The 16525-nt window shown below is 43.2% G+C and overlaps 1 protein-coding gene across 5 annotated transcripts; it reads right to left on the bottom strand.

Moving 5' to 3' along the window:
- Nucleotides 1–924: 924 nt before the first annotated feature.
- LOC121087066 (ras and Rab interactor 2-like) lies at nucleotides 925–15974 on the bottom strand. Of its 5 annotated transcripts, XM_040591700.1 has the most exons (7): nucleotides 13436–15974; nucleotides 11728–12034; nucleotides 9511–9642; nucleotides 6440–6528; nucleotides 4431–4614; nucleotides 2892–3027; nucleotides 925–1254 (listed from the first exon to the last, which is right to left on the bottom strand). In XM_040591700.1, exons 2-7 carry the CDS (start codon nucleotides 11834–11836, stop codon nucleotides 1173–1175), a joined length of 732 nt encoding a protein of 243 aa, XP_040447634.1. In that variant the 5' UTR covers nucleotides 11837–12034; nucleotides 13436–15974; the 3' UTR covers nucleotides 925–1172. The 5 variants fall into 5 exon arrangements, 1 of the variants encoding a protein (XP_040447634.1); XR_005827510.1 differs by having other exon boundaries at nucleotides 2892–4614; nucleotides 5959–6528; nucleotides 9511–9641; XR_005827511.1 differs by lacking the exon at nucleotides 6440–6528 and having other exon boundaries at nucleotides 2892–4614; nucleotides 9511–9641.
- Nucleotides 15975–16525: the final 551 nt, after the last annotated feature.

The raw sequence follows: 16525 nt of genomic DNA, 5'->3' as shown, positions 1-16525 counted from the left end.
ATGATGTGACCACGGCCCTTCAAACTTTTGGGATGCCTAGGTGGGACTAAACAGTGCTTGCAAACAAAGAACATGCCTGCTCGTTAAGACAGGCTGGTCAAGTTTACTACCAAAACTCTACATCAGCATTTGCCAACCCTGTCCAGCTTTGCGTACCCAGAGCCACACTCAGATCACTTTAAAGCATCTCCTAGTAGCGGCCAGTACTAAGCTCAGAGCTGTACCTCCCTGATGCCTACATGGAGGAAAACTCAAACTGTGCCCCCTTCTCCTTAAGGTGCCTTAGAGCTTGTGACAGGAATTTCATCCCACAGGGCAGACCACTCCCCCTCCATCCAACCCCCTCTCCCACACTCCTCAGGGCTATTTAACCACTTTGTGGGAACGAGCTACAGCTGCTCATCACCCATGTCCCTCAACCCACTGCCTTGGAGGCAAGGCCACAGCTGCATGTTATCAATGCTAATCAGCCCTCTGCCTTCACTCCTCTGCACTCTTCTCCAAGAAATTCCAGGGAAGACAGTGACAGAAACCTGTGTTGGAACTAAGTGCCTGGTCAATGCCTCCAAGTAACAGCATCCGTAACTTCCAGACAGACTGTGAAGGGATAGATGGGTCCAAGAATTAAATTAGGGAATGAGGTAAGTAAAAGGCACAGAGAAACAGAGACCTTTGAGTTCTGGAGAGTATATTTTGATGTACCAAATTTCTGGTTTTGTGGCTCAGAAAGAAGAGAGTCCAGGTTTTGTCGCAGCAGTTATATGGCTGCAAAGGGAAGGCGAGAGCAGCAACAGAACCCCTTCCTGGCACCTTCTGTGTGGGAGCAGCAGCCAGACGTTTTCAGTTTCAGAGCAGGGCTCCGTGGGAATGACAAAGCGAGGGGACTGTTTTGTGGCTGAGAAGGAAAACCATGACAACACCATACAGGAGGCAATTCCATTTTAATAGTCTCCAAAGTGCCACGGTTCAAAAGGAAGAACAATAGGGTAAGAGCACAAATATACAGCCAATACCAACAGAAGCAGCATTGGTAAGCTTCTCAATATTGCTTTTTGGTATTTCATGGGGAAAAGCATTGAGCCTAATATTTCTCATCTGTAAGTTCTTGGGGGCTTTGGGGAGAAGGAAACTGACCCTTACTAGGTTGTCTGAGAATCACAGTTTACAGTTACTCATTGTCTTCTGGTCTCACAGGATGAGGCAGAGGTATAATTGATTTCTTCTCTGTATCTCTGGAAAGAACTTTCCTCATATCTATGGCAAAAGAAAATAACGCTATTATAAAAGACAGTCATTGCACAAAGCCACATTAAGTGACTTCTCTATTACAGTAAGATCATTTTTCGAGAAGATTTCCTAGAATCCTAGAATATCTTGAGTTGCAAGTGACTCATAAGGACCATCAAGTCCAACTCCATGCTCCTCGTGGGACTACCTGAAACTAAACCATATGACTAAAAGCACCATCCAGATGCTCCCTGAGCTCTTGACAGGAAAATCTTATCCACTGAAAGGGCGTTCAGTCAGGGCACAAAACCTAACATCCTAACCTGAACTTCCCCTAACACAGCTTCATTCCGTTTCCTGCAATTAAGTTTCATAACTGATGTACTCTTCAGTAGGAAAAGCTATCTAAAGCAGTATACAGAATCCCGTTCATCAACGACTATCTGAACTTGTACAGGCTCAGGAACCCTCAACACAAGAACCTCTCCATTCAACTTAAGGCACAACAACCACTTACTGTAAGCATCTTCATCTGGCTCTCCACTGCTAGCAGAGTAGCGCTCCGATACTGTCCGGTACACACTTTAGCCAAGCTGTTTATACGTATTTACTGCAACCTGATTTGATACTCTCACAAAGAGATCAATGAAAAATCCACCCTTTCTTTGGAAACATAAAACCAAAGAAAAACCACAGTAAGGAATAGCAGCTGAATGTATTGCTAAATAACCAATAACTTGTAATCCAACCAAGAGCAGGTCTGATGATGTCATATGCTAATCAAACACCTTTCACACTGCAGTAACAGATGCACTCCTTTCCCAAGGGACAAACCCGCTAGAAGCTCAGATTTTATTCTATTTTTGTCACATAACCATTCTTTTACACCAGCCTATGGGTTCAGAATTATGAACAGAAAGAACAGGGCAAGCTAAGCACTCACACAGGTCTCATACACGTAAGAAATCTTTTATTTAAAAAATAAAATAAATCTAAAAATCCACATTTTCAATTGCATTGGCTTAGGGACGGCCTCCTTCGACATGTGTGGCAGGGGGCAGTGGCAGAATGGGTCACAAAGTTCAGTCACCTAACACAATGCAGCCCTTCTCCTCACGAGGCAGCTTCTTCAAAATGTGCAGTTTTCCCATTTTACCAATTACAACGGGGTTGCCCTACCACCATGAGTTCAGGACATTTCCCTGTGGGTTCATTTGATGCTCAATTACATTTTCAGCAAGTACAAGCAGCCAAGCATGACAAAGAAAGCAAGCTAAGGTAGTGTCTGCCATTCAAAATTGGTTCCAAGGCTGCCTGCAGGAACTTGAACTGATTACTGAACAAGCACGCTGGAGACCCTACAGCAGTGTTGACACTCCATGAAACTCTCTCGCTGTCAAGACAAGGACATTTTTTTATACAGTATCTCTATTGGAATTTAGGCTACATCCTACTCATTCTGGCAAGTTAGCTTTCACAGAAACCCTGAGATCTTACACAGCCACATAACATTTCTAGTCTTGCTCTCTAATTACAGGGAATCCTCAGCGAATCAGAACACTGCTTAAAGCAAAATTCTGGGTCTTTTTCATGCAAGTCAAATACCTAAGCCATGTCAGTTGAAAGGTTACTTTTAGAAAATTAGAGATAAGCATGGTACTCACTTTTCTGAAATTTCTCCCAGTAGTTTCATCAATTTAGCAACCAAACCCAGCCATTGAAATTCTGGTGCAACAGAGAGAGCAGTAACACTTCCACGCCACTCTTCCCCAGCCACAGAGCCTTCCACTTTACCCAGTGCTGCGAACATACAGAGCATCAGAGCAGTAAGGAGCACCTTGGGAATAATGCACCACACGCAGCCACCCGACTTAACAAAAAACCAAGCAGTCTACAAACAAACATTGCAATGATTGTGGTAAAGGCTTAAGCAGCAATTCTACACTATTATTCAGTGATTCAGCAGCCACTAAGTTTCATTTTGATGCAGTATTACAGTTTTTTCTTCGTTAGTGTAAATAAATGGATCTCCACAAATTCATTGTTTGAGGCGTGACTTTCAAATGCAAGTTTTAAGCAATTCTCTTGAGTCTTTAACAAAGCAATGGAGGGCTAGAAGCCCAAAACTCACTCACCATCCCAGCAATTACTGAAGACTTTTTGTGACTATGGGGCAATAGAGCTCGGGAAGCTTTGCCAATGTGGCAAGAGAACGCAAAGGCCCTGGAAACACTGGATGTTTAAGGAAAAATAAAAAATAAAAGCAGGGATGGGTGTGTGTTCTTCATAGTTCCTCTCCTTTCTACACAGAGCCAAGCTACTGTTAGCTCATTAATGAATATGCAGACTTCCACAGGGCACTCTTATAAACATCAGGCACTGCTAAATAAGCAACTGATGGGGTGGGTACAGAGAAACCTTCTGTACAGCAAACACTTTAAGCTTTACTATTAAACACTTCATTTTCTGGGTCCCCACAAAGACTCTAATTCTGTGCCCACCTTCCCCAACCCCCCAAAACAAGGGAAAAAAAAAAAAAACAATTGGAAGGAACAAATATATATATATGCAAAAAAATGGCGATTCTCTGTAATTAAAAAAATTAGGAAAGGTTGCAATCATCCAAGTAATGAGGACTTAACTGATGCGCTGCATTGGACAGTCTTGTCAAACTCATGCTGGTGAAACTGAGCTCATACCAGCCGGTTTACTGAAATACTTGTCTTAGCATACATATACTTGAATCAAAATGACATTCAGCTATAGAGTGAGTGCAAGAAAATACATTTTTGCACACTACAGAAAGAGACCTGCAAAGGGCCATGGTATAATATGCTTCAAAAGAGTCTGTGGTACAAGAAATTCAGCCTCATGGGCTGTTGGCTCAAACACACGGGTGGAACACTCTGTATAACTGGCCATACACACGGTTTACACGGGGTTTTGTATGCAATATGTGTGTTTAACTAGGTATTTATGGTTTAAGACTTGTTTTAGCTCCTAAGGCAGGCAGCCAACAAAGATGTTTTCAAGAGTTAACAAGGAACAGAAATTAAAGGAGTTGCTGGTTTTAAGAAGCTGACTCATCATTGTTTTGAAAAATGGCACCATATGATCACTGTTAATGTGCTTGCAGATAGAGCGAAAGACTTGGGGTTGTGGGCGGCCATGCAACTCTGTCTTAATCTTCTGAGGGTAGGTATCTTCTGTCAGTTGCTGCCAGGTGTCATCAACAAAAAGAAACAGGCTATATTCTTCTGGATTGTCCACTTTAAACTTTTCAGCACAAAGCTGACATACATCTTCGGTAGTGATATAGGGTCTTACTAGTAAGGTCTTTCCTGTACACGCACTGTTAACTTCCTGGAATGCAACACGAAGGTAGTTCTGTAGAATGAGAAATCAAGACATCAGAAACAAAACCTCCAGACCTCATCCTCTGAAAACAGAAAGCTCAGCAACAAACTGCAAGCCTGTCTATGTTCTAGTTGTGAAACACACTAGTGATTCCTGTACATTACAGCCACCTTGTGAATTGATGTTGGTGGTAGGACTGTGGCAGGCATAACAGAAATTCATAAGCTGACATCCTCCTTTCCTTGGCTCACATTCTAACCCTGCAATTAGAAATTAACAGATAGCAGTCTTAAAGCCCCATTGAAAACATCAGTGGTTTTAACGGGACTTGGTGTTTGGCCTTACTAGGAAACTAAATGCTGTGAAGCAAAATAAACATCAGAGGCAGCACGTCCAAGAGATGATGCTGCAAATGCTGGGTTAATACTATTGAAGAGAAGCTTCACGCATTATGTTCGTCAGAAGGAAAAAGAAAAAAAAACCAGCCCTCTGCCAGCAACACACAAGGGTGCTGATCCACAGGTTGCTGCACGATAAGCCATTCACTCTTTATGCTGCAGTATGCAAAAGGCAATCCATTTTCATGCAGGACATTTTCATCACGTTAACCGATGGCAATTTGGTGTCTGAGCCTGATGTAACCAAATTCCATGCAACAGGCTTAGAGGGAGGCAGAAAGAAAATTTACTCTGCAACATTAAAGTAAATCCGTATGATCATGAGGCAAAAGCTGGATTTTTTTTCTCTGCTGAAATTCACATGTGTGCACAACTAGTAACATAGATGAATTCTAAACAAGCCCTACAAGGAAACGCAGTTCTACCTTTCAAAAAGTATTTAAAAAGTAAAATAAAAAGCAACTGGAAAAAAACCACCCAACCACAACACACTTTTGGACACATGAACAAAGCAGTCTGCCATCACATGCTTTTTTGCAAAGAAACTAACTGCAATTAGAAACTAAAAGCAGTAAAATGAAAGGAGGTGGAGAAAATGACAGTAAGAAAGACCTGTTTTATTTACTGAGCTGGTACTTATGTTGGTACGCTGAATAAATTAAGCATGCTAAATCACAATGGTAAAAATTTACGTTTCCTAAGAACAAGCTGTTAAAAGCTAAGACTGAGAAGAATGCTCATATGACTTCAGTTCCGAAGAGCACTCTGGGTTTTTAATAAACTTTTGATAGCTTGCAGACTGAAGCACTGGAACTTTGCAACAGCTTTTAAACAATTAGGACTGAGCAGAACTAATCCATTTTTGTTAGCCGGTGTGAAGAAATAAATAAATAATTATTAAAAAAATCAAATCAGCTCTAAATAAGGCAAAACACACTACAGTTTCAATTTCTAACAGAGTTAACACACAGAAGACCTGTTTTTTGATGCTTCCAGATGGACAGGATTGCTTCAAGGAGAGGCTGAGGTTTGTGCAAATGCCTGTTACTCATATAGGAAGTATCAAAATTCTTTGTGCAGTATCAGCAAGTTGTATTTCATCATCATCAAAATACTGGATTTTTTGCTTTTCCATCTTTTTGAGGGAGGGAGGATGAAGGCCTTTCTAGGACCCAAAAGCTGGTGGTAAGGCTGTGAGACAGCACCACAGACGCGTGGCGACCACATCCTGGTTCAATGTGGGAAAGATGAGTTGAGCTGAAGCTGTTACACATTCATTGTAGGGAAGGTGCTTCATTTCAGGACTGCAGATGTGGAGAACGGAGATGGAAAACTGGCATTCTGGGCAGGCAGCAAAGTGCTTGAATTTGTGCCAAGCATAGCCTGGAAGTGGAACGACCTTACTGATTTGAGGCTCTTTTTGAAAGAGTCAACAAAAGGAGCAGCCCTGGACACACCTGGTGCCGGCTCTCCCCGTGCTCCCCTGCATCTTCCAGCATCCAGCACAGCATCCAGCTGTACAGGTAGCTTGGCTGAGGTTCAGTTGCTGAGGAAGAGAAAGTGAAACTGAATAGAAGATCCTGCTGAAAAATCTTCTGTCATTTAGTCATCCAGCAGAAATACAAAGGTGATTAATTTTCCTATTAAGTGTAATATTTTGCTAGAAAGAACAGACTCAAGCTACCTGAATGTGACACCTAACTACAGGTAAGCAGAATATAAAATGGATCCCAGTAAGATGGACTAGCTTTGTGCACTGGCCACAGTTTGGAATTTCTGTTCGTCAGCTCTCCTCTTCCTAAGAGAGGCAAATTGTGGGAGACTGCTGCTTTTCCCAGCTCCTTCCTGTTCAGTGATGTGCTGTGGCTGTTTGCATGGACACTGATAAAGCAGAAGGAGCCGCAACTGAAAGGTTTAGTTACCTCCTGATGACCCCGTACCTTCATTTATCAAGCTCTTAGCTACATCATAACTTATTGATGGTTGTCATTAGCCTCTCCAGCAACTTTGCACTGTGGTATGAACTGTAAACAACTGGACACAAAGGAGTAAATACTTTCTTCTCGATTCCAACATCCTCCTTGCTTCAGTTCGCAAACTGATGCATCTGGACAGACAACAGCATGCCTATCTATGTAACAATCTTTTCCTACATGAAAGGCATGCAGGCTTGGTTTTAAAAGACAAAGTAATCCCGACTGTTTTGTTATTCTTCAGTTGGAGTTACTGCCCTACTCTGAAAGAGCAGTAAGAAATGGGAGGGGGGAGAAAAAACCCACAAAACAAACCACAAACATGAAGACATCCACAGTATAGAACTCTACTCCTTGCTTAAACTTTCAAATTATAGGCAAGCTTTTCTGCCAAGTCTCCTCTCTATTACCTGCGATAAGCCACCAGTCACTACTGGGGAGTTGTGCTGATTTATACCACTGGAAATCTGGGTTTGTTCTTTTTAACAGCAAAGCATACAAAGAAGCTGAATCTAAAACACCATTTTGTCTGTCCTCGCTCCGCACGACTTAAATACAAAGGACAGTGGGAAAGCTCCATTATTTAGTGTTTCCTTTATACCATCATAACCACACTCTGTTATGAAGTGCAAAGACTTTGAAACAGAGGCAAATTTACCAGCCATCTTCTCAGCACTGCTTCACACCACTCGTGGCCCCAAGGAAACCGTTATGAATCATACTTCTTAAATGGAGATTTTAAAAAAAAAAACAACCATCCCCTGTTATTTAAATGACCAGTGTCGCTCCTTTACTCCTGAGTGTTTTTACAAAGTTGGAACATGAGTTTTCCTCTAAACAGTTTCCAAACAGTGATTTGTTTTCTTCCTGAGCTTCAAGTGGGGATCAAATAAACATAGCTGTTTAAACAACATAAGACCAACTACCACTGTTCAGGAATTTAAAAGCGAACTCCCTTAGTGGCAGCAAAGTAATGACCGAGCGTGTGATTTGTACCCAGAAGCATCCCAAAAGTTTTGCTTTTGTTTTTAAAAGGCAGGCTGTGTTTGTTCACCTCTGTCCAACACTACGTCCAACTAGTTCAGGAGGCAGCGTGTACAGCTCTCCAGACTTCACCTTTATTACATGAGTGGAGAACAAAGTGCAGCCACAACAGAGTTGCTGATGTACAAAAGGAGCTGCAGGTCACAAAGGAAAAGGAGTCTCAACAGGAGGCAACAGTCCTCAGCAACCAGGAGAAACAGAAGACAGGCTATCATTTATTTCTCTTGCTCTTTAAGTAAACTGTTTGAGTGGGAGTGTTCGATTAAGAGGCAGCACAGTCTTACTTGTGGAGTCATTCAGAGATGCAGTCTATGCTCACAGCAGTGTTTTCTGTATTACCAACAGCATCCTCTCACTTTCAGCTCTGTGACAACTTCAATATGTGGAAGACACGCAAGACCCACCAGACAAATCGGACAATACATTTACATTTGAACCGCACAACCCCAAAGCACTAAATTTTTCCTGCACCATATAGTTTAGCTAGTGCCACAGACAGGGCCAGCCAATAGATGAACAACGTTTGCTACATTAAAAACAACATGACTTAACAGCCCAGTAAATATTTCTGCCTTTCAGCATGTTAATTATTTCCAGCTTCACATCTCAAGTATTTTCTGTCCTAAGATTCCTGAATGATGCATTCTGCATGCAAAGCAGGGAACAGACTAGTACTGAACCGGAGGAAACCTGGCACAGTTCTGTCACGCGTATCGGCATGTAAAAGGATACAGCAATTTCAGCAACCCAAGAGATGGCAGAAATGGGGCATATACACATATACTTAAAACTCACAGCTGAGCTTGGTCACAAGAACCTCTGAAACTTCCTCATAAACTGATAGATTCTGGGGCCTACCAAGGGCTGGCAGAATACCTCTTTGTTAAAACCACCACCGTGAAAACAGAAAGGAGGGAGATTTCCTTGCCTCTAGCAGACTTCTGCCATCGTTCAAGAGCACCTTAAGAAACATATTCCTAGGCCTCATAAAAATACTCTGCGAGAAGCAAGTATCGGGCATAAGCCAGGATCATTAAGGGGGACAACATTCTCAAAAGCACTTTCCCCAGAGGGGCAGAGAATTCCCCCAGAAGTTTTTACAAGCACCTAACCCGGGTCCCATTCCAGGTCTCACCACTCAATTGAACGCTGCAGACCCATACATACTCTCGGGACATTTTCAGGCACAGAAGGATAACCACAGCTGGCACCTGCACAGCCTATGTTTGCTTGCTAACTCATGACGCCTCCTCCTTCTTGGCTGAAAACAACATACTCCCTCCTAAGGCAGTATATACATCAGTAGATTCCCAGGTCACTTGGGGCTGTAACTCTGCAAGCTAACCAGCCTTCTCTTATTTTAAGGTGGAAATAATTACGAGGTTCTCTTGTTATACTACCGACATCACCGACTACATGACTCCGTCAAAAGGGTTTCTACTCAAACGAGGCGAGGAAGAATCCCCCTTCCCCAGCCCTTCACACAGTTCTAATAGAAATAAGTTGGTTACCTTCTCCATGCAGCAAAGATGGATCCAGCAATTCCACCATGTATTCAGTTTCAGTATCCAGCTCCAGCGTATCACCCTGGACTAGCACGTATGTCAACACAGGCAAGAAGTCATCAGCTCCATACAGCCTCCTTGGGTCGAAGAGAACACAGGCAGCAATAGACAAATCACACCCTTTTACCACTTTCGGTGTTTGAAAGGAAAGTGTTATTTTGCTGCCTTTACTGACCAGTATGTTTGTATTACTCTAGAGCCTCTCATTACAGATGTGCAGCAAAGACAGCATCATCTGACACTTGGTGGGCAGTGTCCAGTTTCATCCTGTACTTCTAACGAGCACAAATTGGATGATGCAGACCTTGAAGCACGCAAGGGAATTTAAAGACTGGGCTCACCTTGGCGTCAGCTCAACTGGTGAACTCACAAAAGGCAGCCATGCCAGTCTGGCCTGACCTCCACCCGCACTTCTGTCAGTGGCTAAGAGATAATGGGCATTTTCTTTATACATGCACGGACGATGTCCCCTTTCTGGAAGGATCCAGCCACAAGTATCAGTTCCTGAGTCCGAAACCCAGCAGAGAAGCCTGCATATAAAAGCCTATTAGATTTTACATGAAAACTCTGCACATTTCCTTGATGGAGCATGGTTAAAAACACCAGTGAGCAAAGCCTCACGTAATTCCCAGCTAGCTGGTGAAGCATCATTGGTAACGACAGCACGCAACACACAGAGGCTCTGCTGTACCTAGGTCTGTCTGTGTTCCTTTTATCGCATTTAAACTTTCTCTTTAGAAAACGCTATGTGGCTAGAACTCTGGGTCTGGCCAAACTGTGCTCATTGCAGAAGCGGTGTGATGGTCACTTGAAACATCAAGATCAGGAGCCAATTTAAACTGTGGTGAAACTCCAGAGGACTGAAGGGCTGATATTGAAAGTCAGACCAGCTAAGACATACCCTCCAGGTATTACGCTGTTATCTGGCTGAGATTACAGGACAAAGCAGGTACTGGAAACAGGTGCTGGCTTGATGCCACATTTTAAAACTTTACAGGACAAAGCAAGACAACCCAAGGAGCATTTGCTGCATCTTAGCCCAAGCCCCTCAGTACAATGGTTCACCAGCAGCCTCTCAGTACTTTTCTTTTGCATGTTGGGAATACCTTACTCAATGTGATAATACAGTATGGAGAAAAAACCCAAAGTTTACATCACTTTGGGCAAAGATTCCTATATCCATTTTAAAATGCAGAATTTTGCACAGAAATAAGCCAGGTCTAAGCTCCTGCCCAAATCTTGCCAAAGTGCCTGGGGGTGTTTTACAGCCACAAGCTTTCACCATTCACCTCAAATCTCAAAAGAAAGCAAGCATCCTGATCGGCACGGAGCCCAGCTGCAGATTCAGCGCTCGAAAGAAAACTGCCAACCACCTGCAGCAGCTTACGCTTAGGTAAAAAAATCTCCCACTACCACCAGCATTGCTTCACCGTAGCTTGTGACCTACCACGGCAGTGTATGATAAGACGTCAGGCAACAGAGCTGCACCTATGAATTCATGCTGTCCAGCACAGCGTTTTAATTGTGCCACTGACTAATCAAGCAGGTCTTAACTGGTCTGTGGTTCCATTTCACGATCTATGTTTCAAGGTCACTTTGGGACTCCTGCTACAGCATAGAAATAGATGCTATTTCTCTTGCAAAAACACAAAGAAACTGTCCAAATGAGAACGTTCAGAGGCACAGCAAACCAAAAACACTGGATCGGGGCCTGCTTGACTCCAGCCATTAACACAGAGCCCTTGTAATTGCCATATTGCATACACACTGCTGAATTACTACAGCTAAATACTGGGTGTATCCTTTATTATTATTTCCAGGAAAATACTAATTTCAAACCAGTGTCAAATTCTAGGCTTACAGGACAGCCTTTCTGACAGCCAACTTCAAATGCCTACAGTTAAGCAAAGCTGGTGGCTGGGGTTTTTGTTTAAGCCGCTTCACAACTCTGCTTCACACTGAATTTGTAAGATGTGCTGCCAGATGCAGAGATATCAGGAAGGAAGCAGAGAGGAAGAATCCCTCTCAAAAGGGCAAGGTGATGCTACAAGAGCTCCAGGAGAAGGAAACAAACATGCAGAATCAGGTGGTCTCATTTCCTCCACCAAAAAAGAACCCCAGCTTTAGAAAAACAATGACCTTGAACCACAAAAAGCACCATACCCGAGTTATTCTCCATTACAGTATAAATCAATTTGCAAACTCTCAGCAGCAGCATGACTTTCTTTTCAGGTGAATACATTTTCTGCATGGTCACAAACTTGACTTTCATCTTTTCAACATCCACAAAGTCTGGTGTTGGAACAAACACGCCCAGTTCCTGAGGATTCCACTGCTGCACCAACTGAAGGTTTTTCCTTCAGTCGTTTCCAAGAACCATCTGCAGTATGAAACTCTCTCAACATCGCTTCAATATGGCTCTTCAACAGCTTCAGAATGCACTTATGCATGGCCTTCTCCAGGACAACATCTGCAACAGGAAAACACAAGTTGAGCTGTCTTCCTCCTCTAGAGCAGAGCCAGAAGTAATATAACCACTCCCAAGAGACACTGTAGAGGAAGGCCTGCTTGCTAAGGCTTAGTTATTATAGAAGCAGAGTCTCCAGATGTTTGTCAACAAGAAAACAAAAGGAAGAACAGAATCTGTATTCCGTTTTCATTTATGACAATGTGGGAAGTACAAAAAAAACCACAAAGGCAGACTACAGACTGTCAGAACAACAACAAAAACAAAAAAGAAACAAACACAAAAACAAAGCAGCAAGCAAGCAGCAGCTCCAGTTAACTTTCTTTTGTTGGCCAGAAGTGTCCCAGTTTTATTTTACTTTGAGCTTAGCCTTTATTTCCGAAACGTGAAGCATAACACAGTCAAAACCCTAACTTTTGTCTGCTTTGGCATGAAAGCCCATCCTTTTTTGTATGGTTTCCCTCAGAAACTATAACTTACCCAAGGTCTCGTAAAACTTGGCTCAGCTTTAAGATCTTTATGATGCTGGACAGATTACAAGCACTAGACTATAAATGAAAACCAAGCTGTGTTTATCCAACTTCAGATTTCATCATGCAAGCTTATATACAGTTTTGTCATCAAGTTTGAAGTTCTTTGTTTGGCAATAGCGTGCACATGGCACAGCAACCTCTTAGTTGTTTTTCTTTTATTCTTGTTTTACTCAAGTTTTTCTTTAACAGTCTGTCTCCATTTCCAAGGTACAGAACACATCAACAAAGAAAGCTCTTTGGTAAATAATTTCTTTGAAAACCTCTACTTTATAAGTGAATTTCCTCTCCCACTCAGTGTCCCTATGACAACATAGCTTACATTAATGATTAGCTTATATCCATTATTTGTACTGCAGCGAACCGCCACAAGCACAATAGAAACCAAGGACCCTTCAGCCTGGCCACAGCACAAACACCCTGGTGATGGGGCAGGACGCGAGCCCAGACTAGGCAGATGTATTAGGGGAGCACAGGGACCGAGAGGAGAAAGAGGAGAGGCCGTGTCACTACTAGATCACACATTTATACAGGCTAACAGTGGACATCCCTGCTGCTAGTGACAACTCAAAGTTACGCTAAACCTCATGCCCTTTCCAGGTTCTTTCCCTGGTCTTACATGTTTCTCCTAGACCAGTCTCTTTTTTCTCCCCTTGTCCTGCCCTTTTTGGGGGTGTTTTTTTAGAAATTGCAAGCTGTTCCTAAGCTTTGGGATTTACACACACACACTCCCCTCCAAATAAACATTACCTACTACTTTTGTTTTCTTGCTTTTGCTTTATGTTTTCACTTATTTTATCCTTGTGTTCAATTTTCCTTTTGTGCCATCAGACTGCTCTTTCCCATACAAACACGCCCTTCACACACTCCTCACCTTATGGTGTCTTTGCTTCACATGTAGCATTTATTCTGTACTTGTCTGGCACACAATTCCCAGATGTCCAACCCTACTGAGGGCTCCCATCTCCCCTGTCCCAATTCTGCTGGGGCTTTGGTAGCTTCTCTTGCTATTTTCCCCTTCCGAGATCCTGACGGAGGTGGCAAAGCCATGTCTGCTTCACTCCCAGATGCTTCAAACACAACTAGGTGCTCTCTCATGGAGCCTGCAAAAAGGTGGAAAGAGCGAACGTGAGGAGCAGCACTTGCCCTCTGATTTTCTATAGCCACCAGTAAAGGCATAACCAGTCTGACACATGGTCTTGATGGCCTGTCACACGGCGTGAACGGTAGATATAGCTTCCCACCAGACCAGAGCCACCAATTATACATAACAAGTGGCAACATTTCAAATGACTGATCTTGGTAGAGCCACACAATCACCATTGACAGCACTACCAAACCCAGCCAGGAAAGCAGAAGCATCACCCTTCTGCACAGTGATAGAAACTGCCTCTCCCTGCTATCAGAGCCATCCTCAGGGCTCACAGGGCAGAAATATTTTTCCACCAAGAAAAATGCACAAGTCTCACCCATTGGTATGTTCGCTAGCTGAATTTCTAGAGGGTACACATAGTTCCTTGATAGCTTCACTGATTTTTTTATTTTTTTTTACAATTCAGCTTGCTTCCTTTATTTATACTGCCTGTTCAGTTTTTTTAAAAAGCGAAAATGCCAAATGCTTTGCTTGTAAGTGGAACATCTCTGCAGTGTGCATTCCAAGTGCCTGGTCTCATTTAAGTCAAAATTAAAGCAGTTGGTGCCACCAAGCACTGGATTAAAGAGCTCTCTATGCCCATGTTAACTCCCACAGGCTTCCACTGGATGTGACTAGTTAGCATCAGACATCCTTCGTCTCAATAAAGCGGGGTCATTGCCACATTTGGTCACAGGAGGCTCAATAAACTGTAAAGAGTTCAGCACAGTTCATCCCCAGAGCCCTTGGTCCAAAAACAAGGGAGCACCTAGCTGGGGATGGGACATTGGAAAACTCAGTACGCTTCTCCGATCCTCTTCATAGGCTCCAGCCCACAGCTGGTTCAGCTGCTGCCTGCAGCGTCAGCACAGAGGGAGCTGCCGAAACCGTCCCTCCCCAGAGGCTACAGGAACTGGAGGTGGCAGGCAGGGAAAACTCCTCCACAGAGCCCCAGTCCCCTTGTCGGGGCAAGTTACTGGGACTTGTTACCTGTAGGCAAGAAGTAGAAGACTCCAGCCTTCTGCCCTCAACCCTCACTTAGTGCTGTTCCCACAGCTTCCCATACAGATGAGCGGTGCAGGAGGCGTTATTTCACTTTTGCACTTTGTCACGGGCTCCAAAAGCAGTGCCTGAGAATTGCTCTGAAATGTACTTGATCACACTCCACATTTACCCTAAAAACTTAAATTTGAAGCAGCACAGAGAAACAGAGTGGATAACTCACATGGTTGTGCTCAAAGCTCTGAACAGGGTCTAAATACTTATTGCTGAAGGCTGTTCCTAATGGTTTCTGTGCCGTTAAGGCAATCGGGTAAATAAAAACACGACAGGATATTGAGTAAAGCATCCTTCAGTGCTGTCCAGTGACTCTGTTACAGCTAATAGGAAACAAATGAAATAAAGGACATAGCCTCTCTTTGGAATCACAGCCATAACTGCCTTGGCTCCGTAAGGGCAGACCGAGAGAGACTGTCATTTTAATGCAGCACGTTTGCACAGAACTAGCAAATGAGGAGGTGACTAAGACATGACAGTGTGTCTGAGGCGGTTTCTGTTTTAAAAAACAAAAACAAAAAAAAAATCACAACCAAAAAAGCACACCAAACCAAACAAAAAAAACCCACCTCAAAACAACACACAGCCTTTTATTCTCCCTCGTGAATTCTTGGAATAGACATAAAAACCACAGAGTTCTGCCCTCAAATTAAAAGTGGCAAATTCTAGCAAGCTGAAGCGGCCAACAACACAGCAAGATTGATAAACACTGAGCTTATTTCTCAATGGTCAATAAACACCCCTACGTATCCTAATTAATAGAAAACCTATAGAAACATTTAGATTATTATCAAAGCCTGGAAGGACAGCATTTCTAGTAATCTGGGTCTTAGACCAATATTCAGTGTCAGAAGACACCTATAAGCATGCTTGGGATCAAACTATCCAGCTGTTTATCCTTTCTACCGAACTGCTGTTACTGCTGCCTTTCAGAGAAAGGAGTTTCTGGATCTGATCCCCAAATCGATTCCCAGCTAGCAGTTTCCACTGATTAAATACAAAGAAAGTAAAGGAGGGTCGTCGCGTCCCCCCCCCCCCCCCCCCCCCCCCCCCCAGGCAAATGAGCATCTAAGTTCTGAACTGAGGACTGATTTGTTGCATTAACATCTCTGTATACTCCCCAAATCCAAACTGGCAACACAAATTCTTGTTCACTTTGGCATACGCAAAGTGTTTTCAGCTGTCCTCCCAGGTTGCTTAATACTCTTCAAGCCAAAACAGACCCTCTTCCAGATTCGTGGGGGTGGGGTTTTTTTGTTTGTTTGTTTTGCTTTTTAACTGAACATCATTTGAGCTGAGCATCATGTAGTGTTCCTGAAGTGATACTTATCATTAGCCTCTAGCCTCAAAATGGGAACAGGAAGTGATTTGATAAATGAATTGTAAAGGCAAACCAGCTCGTTTTGTCATGACTTGTGGAAATGCACCTGTATCCTGTGCTGACACGCTATTTTGTTTTGCTGCAAACCACACAAGTCTGCATCTCGAGAGGACAACAGATTAGTCATCACCAGTGTCCTTACACAGCCTCTTTACAGCCTCACTGCCTGAAACTGCCAGCGTGCTCTTGCCTTTTTCAGGCTTCAGTTTACCTGTTACCCACTACTGTTGCTCCACTGAGATTACCTGTCAAACTCCAGATTTACATACAAGCCCTGATCACCACCTAGGATAGAAAACCCATCCATCCATAAAGAAGGGCTCAGTAAGAGACTGAAGGAGCCCTGGGAACCATCACAAAAAGGCACAGTCCTGTAAAGTAACGTTGCCTGGGAG

The sequence above is a fragment of the Falco naumanni genome, chromosome 4 (genome assembly GCF_017639655.2).
Source record: "Falco naumanni isolate bFalNau1 chromosome 4, bFalNau1.pat, whole genome shotgun sequence".
NCBI classification, from domain to species: Eukaryota; Metazoa; Chordata; class Aves; order Falconiformes; family Falconidae; genus Falco; species Falco naumanni.
Note: the sequence above shows the minus strand (reverse complement) of the source record. Positions and strands in the feature narration are given on the sequence as shown.

What these genes read in the sequence shown, in the direction of transcription:
- LOC121087066 (XM_040591700.1), bottom strand. Translation starts at nt 11,836, where the DNA reads ATGAAAGTCAAGTTTGTGACCATGCAGAAAATGTATTCACCTGAAAAG. An exon ending in ATCTTTGCTGCATGGAGAAG is followed by an intron (nt 6,529 to 9,510) that starts GTAACCAACTTA and finishes TCTCTTCCTCAG; the next exon opens with CAACTGAACCTCAGCCAAGC. An exon ending in CTGGGAGAAATTTCAGAAAA is followed by an intron (nt 1,255 to 2,891) that starts GTGAGTACCATG and finishes CTTTTGCCATAG; the next exon opens with ATATGAGGAAAGTTCTTTCC.